The sequence below is a fragment of the Melopsittacus undulatus genome, chromosome 2 (assembly GCF_012275295.1).
Source record: "Melopsittacus undulatus isolate bMelUnd1 chromosome 2, bMelUnd1.mat.Z, whole genome shotgun sequence".
Taxonomy (NCBI): domain Eukaryota; kingdom Metazoa; phylum Chordata; class Aves; order Psittaciformes; family Psittaculidae; genus Melopsittacus; species Melopsittacus undulatus.
This window is the reverse complement of record NC_047528.1, coordinates 82177442-82189906: the sequence shown is the minus strand read 5'-3', so window position 1 is coordinate 82189906 and position 12465 is coordinate 82177442. Positions and strand designations below refer to the sequence as shown.

The 12465-nt window shown below is 36.4% G+C and overlaps 1 protein-coding gene across 1 annotated transcript in view; it reads right to left on the bottom strand.

Moving 5' to 3' along the window:
• Nucleotides 1-12465, bottom strand: part of IL1RAPL1 (interleukin 1 receptor accessory protein like 1) — a 346993-nt gene that overhangs the window by 305385 nt on the left and 29143 nt on the right. Inside the window, exon 2 of the mRNA XM_034074647.1 lies at nt 8086-8365. Coding sequence (XP_033930538.1) covers nt 8086-8365 — 280 coding nt within the window. The remainder of the gene's footprint in view (nt 1-8085; nt 8366-12465) is intronic.

The window sequence follows — 12465 nt, the reverse complement described above, 5'->3', positions numbered from 1 at the left end:
TGTTAGGCATACTGGAAAACTTACATTAAAAGATAACTTTTATTTAACTACAGTCTACTTATTTTTCTTTGATACTTTTACCTCTTTATTTCAACTGATTGATTTTGTTTTGTCTCTAACAAGCTTCCAAATATTCATAGAATCATAGAATAGTTAGGGCTGGAAAGGACCTTAAGATCATCTAGTTCCAACCCCTTCCATGGGCAGGGACACCTCATGCTAGATAGACCATGTCACCCAAGGCTCTGTCCAACCTGGCCTTGAACACTGCCAGGGATAGAGCATTCACAGCTTCCTTGGGCAATCCATTCCAGTGCCTCAACACCCACATAGTAAAGAACTTCTTCCTTATATCCACTCTAAACAAAATTCACCTGATTTGCATCTAAATTTCTTCAAATATTTTCCTCATAGATAAGAATTAAAGCCCAAAATTTTTTTGTCTTTTTAAATTTTGTCATCGTGTCTTTCTCTTACATTTACTAAATTTTCTATTGCACACGCGAATACCTCTTTGATAAGTAGAAAAGCCCCAGCCCAAAGACTTGCAACAAAGAAGTTTCTCCTTTCTTTTTATATCAGATAAAGTGGAAGTCACGGGACTGTTTTATAATTTAATCAAAATAGTGGAAAAGGTTGAGGAGAAGAGAAGAAAAAAATGGGCAGGGCCTTCACCTTTTCAATCTTCAGTATGATGGGAAACACACAACCTCTTTTTCATTTTGGCACTGTTGGGTGCCTTTTGCTGATTTCTGAAGGCAGAGGAGAAAGAAGCAAGGATCAGAACAAGGACCATGAAGGAACTTCTCCTAGGACTGCTTTAGATCTGTCTTGGTCTGGGGCTATCAGTCTAATTGCTTTGGAAAGCAAGAATTAATTGAATTGTCCCAAAGACATCATGAAAACATAGCAACTTTTCCCCATCTTTACATGTTCCTACCATAATGGCACCAGAAAGTCATCAGAAAGTAGGTTCTCTTCAGTCTCTCCACTCTGTAACCTTTCTGGGTTACGGCACACATGCCCTTTTCAGATTCAACCCTTCTGAAAAAGTCATGGAAGACTTCACCACAGATCATCTAATATTTGATGCTTCTTAGAGTGTGACCAAAGAATCTCAGCTGCAGCTTTTCTTTCCCTTTTCTAAAGGAACATCTGTAACACTCACTTGTGCAGAACCTTGGCAATGTTAATCTAATTACCAAAAAAGTGTTTTGTTTATTGAACTGATGGCTTTTATGTCAATTTGATGAATTTTGGGACCCTCAACCACTATTTTAGATTTGCATTTCAGAAGAATTTAAATTATAAATGAATTCAATCACATTACATTCTTACCTTATAGTCTTCAAATATGTTTAACATTTTAAAATGTCAGTCTTGTGACAGCTCTGAGTACAGAGATATGTTCCTTAGCTTTCACATCAACCAGTGCATTTCAATGTATGTGCTATGAATACGCAAGTTAGTTTGGGATTCAGCTTAAGGCATTTTAGTTCTGTGACCCACTTACATTCATATACCTGTGTGTTATGTCAAAACTCCTACTGTAGCTGTTAGTTTGTCTGATGGAGCCTAGCAAATGATTTAGCTGAAAAGCCACAAAATGTTCATTTTATTTACCTAAGAGTGGGTGTGCAGTGGCATGTGGCTTGCCCAAATGTATCCCACATTCAGCCTCCTTCAGATCTAATGCCATACATGTCATTCTTTGCAAATGTCTTGGAAATGTGCCTAGTGTCTCTAAAATAGTAATAGACGCCTATCCCTGCGTAACTAAATAATGTTTTAGCTATATTTTAATGGTGACTAAATTCCTCTCTGTCCTGAAAACAATGGATATTAAAGTGCCAAACAATTCACATTCATCTCTTTAGTATCTAGATGCTTATATTTTTTGATGCCCATGAGTTGTTTATATGCACAGAGGCAAGAATTTGCAGGACAGAGATTCAAAGTACAATTTGAAATAAGATGTTACAATCAAACTTAAATGATGATATGAAAGGTAGGAGGCCCATGTTACTACCAGCTGTACAACTCAATTGTTTTGAATTCTGTTAGAGGGAACAATAAAAGCTAACCTGTGAACATCTTTTGAGGGACAAAGAAAAAAAATAAGCTATTGCTTTGAAATTATATGCAAGTCATTTTAGTTCTTTGCCTCGTCTTTATTTATCTGTAGTGCATGGAAGAAAATTATATACTCTTGACTAAATTATGCATTATATGAAATTAACTTTATCTGTATTTTTGCCTTCTTCCACTTTTGCTAAAATGAGAGCTGATAGACAACTTCTTCCATACTATTCCATGGCTTTTGGTCCTTTTCTAAGATGGATGAATTCAGCAGGAGAGTATAAATTAGATAAAATAAATGAAAAATCATGTATCTTATTACAAACAAAGTATATTCACACAACCTGACTACATTTTAGGACCTCCCCTTCTGAAAATACAGCTGCAAAACCAAAGACTACAGTTATATTTTAAAATTACACTGAAATGAGATCTGAAGTTATACTTTTTTAGTCAGAACTATTATTTTAGTTGTGAAAAGAAGAACTGTGACAATCAAATAGTATTTTAAACTGGTTTGAGAAAAGTACTTTTTGTGGAAAATAAACAAATAAATCTCTAATAAGATAGTGGAAGTAACAGCCAGACTAAGTTATTTGTTACATCACTGTATTTCAGCAGATATCTCAACAGAAAAATAAGTAGCAAAAGAAACTTGGTATCATATAGAAGACTTATCTTCAAATAATTACATCCTAAAGCATTATCTGTGCCATAACTGTAAGTTCAGAACTGTTAAAATGAGATATTAACAATACCTTCTGCTCAGTAAAGCACAACTTGTAAGATAAGACTGCTTGTAAGGCTTAATTTTCAGGTATTTTCTCTCTGCATTTTTTTTTAATTTTCATTCCAATTTAATAACTAGCTGCTGTCTAAAAACTTACTCTTCCCTTAAGATTATAAGTAGGAAAAAATGTATAAAGTAATAAAACTGTTTGCAAGTATATATGGCCATAGAAAAGACCTTCCTACATTCTGAAAGATTTTAAAAACGGTTGGTATTTTTGTATTTTAAGATGATCATCACAGGAACACACCCTATCTAACATAAGAAATTTATGCTATCTAAAATTAAGATGAATTTTCACATAATGGAGATAAAGGACTGTTTTTTGATAAATTCACAGCAATCTCAGGTTTCCAATAATGCCTAGAAAAAAAAAATAAAGTATATCCCCTCAGACTATGATGCTTTTCAAAGACAATTTGTAGCAGTTTCGGTTGAAAATTTTACAGAGAAAAATAATATTCTTTTATTTAAAATATTTCTAAATGTATTCCATTTTATTTCTGTCAAAAAAAAATATATACTAACTGAATGAAATGGCAGGGGAGTTATATGATTCACCAACATGTCTGCATGTATAGGTGCATGCTTATACCTATCTATAAATACAACTGCTGTGAAACCCCTTCCCTTCTCATCCTTTTCCTTCTCATTTTCTTCATTTAATATTACAGTATACCAAAACAATTAATGTTTGTAAACATCCAATTACATAAGTCAGTACAAAGACTGAACTATAGAAAAGTAAAGGGGTTACTACCATCATCATTAGTAAAGATGAACGGTGGACAAGGGAGGGTGTTTTAGGCCCAAACTAATTTCTACAAGGGAAAATATGTCTAGCCCTAAGGTGAGAATTTCTAGTTACAGATGTAAAAGCAAATTGACTTTAAAATATGAGTTTAAAACCAGCAGTCATTAGTTAGTAAGAGAATATTTATTTTCAGAAATATGTCTGAACTGCTGCATACATTATGTGGTGATAAAGACAATTTCTGAACACTACCTAACTGACATCCCAATGCCAAAATCTAGCTGAATGTATCATAAAAACCTATTTCATCATTTGCAATACAACCTATTGTAGTAATTGCAGTCCTGCCATCCCCTCATGCCTCATTGAACTGAACCTGAACTCCTCCAACAGTGGAGAAACTATAATAGAAGCTTTCAAGCAGGGAAGGAAAAGGTGAAAACATAAAGGAAGTGTCAGTTTGATAATTGTCATGGTTACCAAAAACTTTCATAGAAGAACCAATATATATACACACAGATAATTTCTGGGAGCTTCAGTTAAATATATGTTAACTTTTTGTGCAGCTTATCCAGTTATAGTTACTGTTCCTATATGTTAAACAACAAGCAACTGTGTTATATGAAATTCACTGAAAAACTTAATTTATATCTTCTGCTTCCTTAAGATTGCAGCACACAGAATTTGCATCAGAATGGGACAGTGCCATACCTGAAACAAACCACATTATTTTCTTCCTTGAAAGCAGGGTAGAAGCCCATACATTTTCTACCAATAAGCTCACACTGTATTGACCTACAAGGTAGTAAACTGAAAGCTATTTCTTGCTGTCTATCTCCTCAGCTACAGGTGTGCAGCAATGCCTTGGTAATAAGGCTCTGTCTTGACTTTCTCAATTCATTTGTGGCAGACAGCTTCCCATAGAAAGAAAAACAGGGATAAGAATTTAAAGGGAAGAGTACTGTGAACAGTTATGCATGAGGATGAAGGTTGTTTCTTTGCTTTCAAAGGAAAAACAGACAGCCTTCACTATTATCCCTAGGTTAATTTCACTGAAATTGTAAACATTTCTACTCCATGAAGCTCCATGTTTCTACTGCAGTGTATTAACTGCAGAAATTAGTTTGGTCTACTATCTAGCCTTTTAATATAATTGTTTCAGTGCCACACAGTCTGTTCCAGCATGTGGTTCTCTATATATCCTGTGCAATAGATATATTTTTCTTCCTTAGTGCTGGCACAGGTAGCAAAGGCAGAATTGAAGAAAGGAGCTTCCAAGCAAGTAAAATTGTAAGTACTGGACTGTACTACCCCTTCAAGTTAGCCTGAAATAAAAACTATACAGAGCCATTTGTTTACTCAAAACATAGTTCTGTTTTTACCCATTTATCATTTACTGCCTGCCCTCATTATCTCACAGGTACATTTCCTCTCCCTGTTGTCCTACTCAAGTTATTCCAAGCATCACACTGAATATGTTTACTACTAGGTAATTGGAAGCCTCTTACCTGAGCTTCTCAACTGGGTCTTCAAAACTAAAATACCTTATAACATCATTCTAAAGGTATTTAAAACCCTTGCCATTAAAATAAACAAAAACTTCAAATCTGTAAGAAAAAAATCCTAAATCCTATCTCTGCAATCTTCTGCAATCTGCAAAACCTGACTGAAATTACAGTTCTTGTTCACTAAGCTTTCCCCAGATGCTTTGGTATATTTTACCAGTACCCAAGCATAAAGCAACAGCAGGGCTGAGTATTCTGGTGGAACTAGAAGCAGTAAAAAGCAGTAGACAGCTACTTGATGTGAGAGGTGTTTTTCTAGATAGTTCTATAGCAATATCTTTGAAAATACAGACAGAGTACATAAGTTTGCCAGATGGTGTTAATTCGGTCTTTTTCTTTTTTTCCCTCAGATAATCACTTTATAGTGTAAGAATCTGAAGGAGGAAAAACCAGAACCATTATTTTGCTGAGTAATTAATATTATTTCTTTCAGATTGTCCTAGGTTCAGCAGTAGCAGTCATTTTTTCTCCTTGTTAGTAGCTGGTGCAGTGATATGTTTTTGACTTTTGGCCTGGGAATAGCACTGATAACACCAATGTTTTTGGTTACTGCTCAAACGTTTAGTCTGACCAAGGACTTTCTGAGTCTTATGCTCTGCCAGGGAGGAGGGGAAGCAGGGACAAGACACGTGACCCAAACTAGCCAAAGAGGTAGTCCATACCACAGTACGTCATGCCTGGGATGTAACTGAGAGTTACCTGGAAGGACTGGTTCACTGCTCGGTTGGGCTGGGTATCGACAAGTGGTATTGTATTCTCTTCCCTTGTTATATCCCTTGTGGTTATTATTATTGGTGGTAGCATCAGTGGGCTTGTGTTATACCTTAGTTACTGGGCTGTTCCTATCTCAACCCATGGGAGTTACATTCTTTTGATTCTCCTCCCCATCCCCCTGGGAGCGTGGGGGGGAGGGGGAGGAGAAAGGTGGGGAGTGAGAGAGAGGGCTGCTTGGTACTGAATTACCAGCTGGGCTTAAACCACGACACAGATTAAAATATTAAATAATACAGGTTTATTTCAGGAACATAAAGTATTAAGTTTTAAATTTGATTCTAAATGGGTATTAGAAACTATTTGAAAGTAACCTTTATCTGTATGCACAAAACACATATAAAACAATATATTCCTTCAATACTGAAATGAGAATTGTGTCTTCTACCAATAACCATCTTGATCATTCATTTGAAAGGTTCCATTCAACAAATCTAAAACTGAAACACTCATAGAACGATAAGCACAGACTTCTTAGTACCAATTCTCTAACCAATACTTGCTTACTCTAGTAGCTCTCCTCAAGGTGAAAGGCTTTGTAACTGTTCACAAGAATATTCAGGATTGCATACTATTTAGTACTGTATTTTTTAAAATCTATTTTCAATCTACATGTAAAAGTACCAACAACTAGAAAGAAAGCATATGTGTAAAAACATACTATGTATCATAAGCAGATTAGAACATGCCTTTACCCACCTCCAGATTAAAAACAAACAAAAAAATCTATTTAGAAAAAGCATGAATGCAGATTGATGAGATGAACACATTTTAATGTCTGATTATCTAAATTCTGCATTTATCCATACTTTCTGACAAGTGCAATATCACATTTTAAAGGTTTTCTTTATGTGTTTTAGGGGTGTTTTAAATAGCACTATGGAATAATTGATAAAACTGTTGCCATTTTCATAGTGACTGTTACATGCTTATGTGAGAAAAATATCAAACACAACATAACTAAATATTCTTAAGTAGCTTAACATGTTGGGTATTTTTGATTTTCTTTAAAAGATCATCATCAGGATGATACTGAAAAGGCTTTTGAACAAATTCTGTGATACAAAATGTCTTACAGGTTATGTAAAGAGCTCAAAGAACAAATGTTTTTTAAACACATAATTTGGTAAAAATCTCCTTCACCGCACACAGCCCATACAGCATTGTCCCCTGCCCCTTCCCCTCTTCTTCCCCCCATGCCCTCAAAACTCTTTCTATTGTATATGAGTAGCAAGACCATCTTTATAGATATGTAGACAGAAAAGAACACTGCTTCATCAGTTTACCTAACTGCAACAACCAATTTTTTCAAACTTTTGAACAATTAATAGTGACCCTTCACTATACTTTCTATGTACAAATTCTAAACTGCAGGATTTCATATCTAGTGTAAATCTAGTATAAGGCTGTGAGAGAGTATGAAAGTGCCTAGATGATCTTCTTGACTGCAAAGGGCTGGAAACAATACTCAGTGCAAACCATTTTAAAGACTCAGAAAGAAGCTGAACACCTGTTTTGGAAAGTAGGAAGCAGAATCTAGTTTAATTTATGGTGATAAAAGCTTGATGCATCAGAAGGTTAAATGCCTTTGGAAGATATCTGGCACCCAGCATCTATTATCACATCAGCCAGATGTAATTCTAGAAGATGTATGCCTGTAAAAATGCTGAATTTTCACCTTCCATTCTCCTTGATGCAACTATTTTACATCAAAAAACATCTTCTTATAGAAAAATAAGAATTAAACTAAACCATGTAATAAAATCCATACAAAATGAAATCTGAATGTGAAAAAAAACCCACTTTCTACTCTAGGATATTAAAATTGTAGGATTTATACCAAAATCAGAAGCAGGAACACATGACATGTTTCCAGTCCCAGCCATCTTATAAATTTTAGATTTTGCTATAAATTACTTAAATTTATAGAAAACCCAATTATAATATGTTCAAGACATTCAATAGTAATTTCTACTTCAGCATGAAATACTTCAGGGAAGGGAATATGAGGAGAAGAAGAAAAAGGAACATGTTCAGAAAACATTTTTCATTGTCACAAAAGTCTCACTATTAAGACCCTTCTTTCGTATGTGGTTAATTAAAATGCAGGATATAAAATAGGGTACCTTATCACACATGCATAGAGCCCGCTGTCTTGTACCATTGTTGGTCGGAACCAAATGGAGTCTTCTTCTTTGCTCATTCTAGTTCCATCAAAAGCTATAGGTTCCTCAAAATCCCCAGGTCCAGAGCTTTTGTACCACATCAAACTAAGTCCAGCACTTTGGGCAAGGGAGTAATTAGCTCTAATATATCCATAAAAGAGTGCACATTTTATACGAACAGGTTCTCCCACTAGAACTTGATATTTCTTGTAATCCACAGACCAATCAGTGCATCCATCAGCTAAAAGAGAAGAGAAAATGACAAGAGATTATGAAAGGCTTCAGACAGCACTATTCATACAGCAACCCTTATTGTGGGGAAGTACTGAATTTGTGAAAAGGTCCACTGAGTGACTAGCTGTACTCTTGATCTCTAAAAAATTAACTGCATTATCACACTATTTATGTTATGTACTTGTCTATGGATAATAGATATATTCTAAGATTTTTGTGTTAAGTGTTGTCAATTTCTGAGCTAACTGAGCAATTGTTTTTTTTTTTTTTGTGTAGCTTCAGAATGACCAGTTTTAAAATACTGGAGTGAAATCAGTGTGACACATGGGACATGTGGTAGATGGAGCGTCTATGAATTTTATCAGTAAAATACTTTCAGGGTAACCATGTGCTCAGTCTCAAAAGACATTAGGATAAGGATCTGTGACCTAAGCAAAAAAAAAATGTGAAAGTGGGTTAAAGAACATTTAAGAGCAATCACAGCAAATGTGCAAAAAGATACTGCCAAGAAGATGAATGGCAGTATTTTTTATTAGTTGTTTAAGAACAAGTTAAGCAGATCTGACTTTGAATTTATGACCTCCTGGGAATACATTACAGTTTTGAGTAATGATTTTATTTTTTCCTGTTGAATACTAGATGTTCGACTTTCTGAACACTAGCAACAAAATCAAACCCTCAAAAGACAACCCAAGCTCCCTCCCTCTTTCCCACTATTTTAAGTTAGAAGCTAAGAATACCAAAACAACAAAAGGATAACAGATACTTTCTACAAAGGCTTCTTTAACAAAAGCTTATGTTTTCTTTTCCTTAAGGAGTTTCAGCCATGGAAATTGACCATTAGGTTCATTCACTTGAAAACTTCGTGTCCAGCCTCACCTAGCTAATCACAGTCTTAATCCAGTAATTTTTATTTCATCTTGAAATTAATATCTACGGCTCATATATACATTCGGTCTTTGAATTTGTCACTTCCTTTTATTAACTTCAGAAGCACTTAGACAACTAGTTATCTTAGATCAACTTTCGCAAACCTGAAGTCACATCAAACACCTCTCACCCTATAGTTAGTTAAATACTGACTTTAATGGGAAATTCAAGATAATGTGGAAGATAAAGCAATATTAGCAGTGTAAACATAGACATGTTTCAGCTCTTCTTTGGGAGAATAGCATGTCAGTTAATAATTTATGAGATTCACATTTGGATAATATCACAGTACTTATTATATATTGTAAAATAAAAAAAACACCAACACCTCTACCTATCTCTGTGCAATTAATAGCCTAAGATGATACAACATTGAAAGATGAAGGAAAAAAAATAGAAACTTTAGAATCAACTTGCATTGTGAACAGAATTCACATAAAGAAATTCACAGAGAAAAAAGATTTAATTTATCTTCAGATTGTCTCTTCCTTCATTTACTTTAAGATTGTGAAGGGACAATATTATGTCCCTGTTCAAATTTTCCTACTCAACAGTCCCTAAAAACTACTAACTTTTACATGGCTCCAATAAGACACAGATGCATTCTTGCAGAACTTTTAAGTGAGTGGAGACAAGGCTACACTATTAGCTTCGCCACAGGACTTAAGAAACTAACTTCCATTTACTTCAGAATTTATTTACATCTTTGATCTTTTAACTTTCTACATTTCTGAAAGAGCATTTTCTCTCTGAGATGATTCTATTCCTTTTTCCTTCTAAATCCCTATGTCAAAAATGAATTAACAGGCACCTCAAAGTGGCATTAATTCCATCATATAAGTTGCCGTGTAATAGCTTCTTCATCATACATTATTATCAAATTGTAATATTCACTTTTAGTGCCTAATTAGGTTAGTACACTTCAGTTTATAATATTAATCTGCTAGTCATATTTTCCTTCTCAGGATATTCAGTTCTAATGGTTCCCAGTTCCTTGAGCCTGACGAACCCATGACAACATACAGCAGAATAACACCAACTCTGTTTTAAACCTTCATATTGAATGAAGGCTTAACTATGCAGAGCAGATATCTTTGACTTTATTTCAGCATGGTATGCCTCATTAAAAAAGTGCTAAGGAACATCTGCAGTCCACTTTAGGAAGCCTAAGCAAACATGCTAACAGGTATTTATACCTTGTTATAACTCACAAGCAAAACCAGAGAGAACACCACCAAACAACTGAAAATTATCAAAGTTCAGTTCCTGAGTTTTAAGGAGAATCTTAACAATATATTGAATATGCAGGCATTGTATGTCCACTGGAACTCAAAGGTATGCTGACCTGCAATAGTCTAAGCATTTGGACAGTGGGATCAAGAGTACCCTCAGCAGGTTTGTCGATGACACCACGTTGTATGGTTTGGTTGATACACTGAAGGGAAGGAATGCCATCCAGAGGGACCTTGACACGCTTGTGAGGTGGGCTGATGCCAACCTTATGAAGTTTAACCATGACAAGTGCAAGGTCCTTCACCTGGGTCGGAGCAATCCCAGGCACAGCTACAGGTTGGGCAGAGAAGAGATTCAGAGCAGCCCTGCGGAGAAGGACTTCAGGGTGTTGGTCGATGAGAAAATGAACATGAGCTGGCTTCAGTGTGCATATACAACCGTATTCTGGGCTGCATCAGAAGGAGTGTGACCACCAGGTCAAAGAAGGTGATCCTGCCCCTCTACTCTGCTCTCATGAGACCTCACTTGGACTATTGTGTACAAAAGGACATGGAACTGTTGGAACAAGTCCAGAGGAGGGCCATGAGGATGATCAGGGGGCTGGAGCACCTCCCATATGAAGACAGGCTGAGAAAGTTGGGGCTGTTCAGCCTGGAGAAATGAAAGCTGTGTGGGGACTTCATAGCAGCCTTCCAGTATCTGAAGGGGGCCAACAGGGATGTTGGGGATGGACTGTAGAGGGACTGTAGTGATAGAACAAGGGGCAATGGGTTAAAACTTAAACAGGGAAAGTTAAATTAGATATAAGGAAGAAGTCCTTTATTGTGAGGGTGGTGAGGCACTGGAATGGGTTGCCCAAGGAAGCTATGAATGCTCCATCCCTGGTGGTGTTCAAGGCCAGGTTGGACAGAGCCTTGGGTGGTATGGTTTAGTGTGAGGTTTCCCTGCCCATGGCAAGGGTGTTAGAACTAGATGATCTTAAGGTCCTTTCTAACCCTAACTATTCTATGATTCTATGATTCTATCACCATCAGGGTGAGAGAGGTGATCCCTCCTACTCAGCATTAGCAAAGCCACACATGGAGTAGCAGAGCTCATTTCTGGGCTCCCCAGTACAAGAGAGATAAGGAAAATCTGGAGAGAGTCCAGCAAAAGGACACAAAGATGAATATGGGACTGGACCACCTCTGCTATGAGCACAGGTTTAGAGCTGAGGCTGTTCAGCCTACAGAAGAGAAGGCTGAGTGGGTAACTTTTTTTAAATATAAATGCATGAAGGGAGGCTGCAAAGAGGACAGAGGCAGGCTCTTTCCACTGGTGTCCAGTGACAGGACCAGAAGAAACACAGTAGGCTCTTCTGCACATTCGAAACACTTTTTCACTGTGAGGATGACTGAGCACTGGCACAGGTTTCCTAGGAAGGTTGTGGAGTCTCCATCCTTAGATACTTTCATAAGTCAGCTCGGCATCGTGCTGGACAACTATTTCAAGGTGGCCCTGCCTGAGCAGGATTTTGGACCAGATGACCTCCAGAGGTCCCTTCAAATCTCAACCACTCTGTAATACTGTGATTTATTCCAGTTACATTCAGTGATAACGTTAAGAAAACATGTATCCTCTCACTGTCATTAAAGTGAACATGAAAATGCTTCTCTTCCTGCTTACAGATATATTATACCAATTAAACTCTGCCAACAGTGGCATTCAATTAACTTAGAACTGTATTATTACAGCTGGTAGCATTAATACCCTAAATATTCTTTCCAGGAAATGCCTCATACCACTGCTCAGGCAATGTGCCTCCATCTACGAGAAAGTGCTAATGCAATTTTGACAGATATAATAGAAGTTCATCATTCTCATGATAAGACACATACACCCTTCTGTGATACTTTGTGATAACAGTGGCATTTCAGGAGAAAACTATCTGTGCTTAAAATGCTC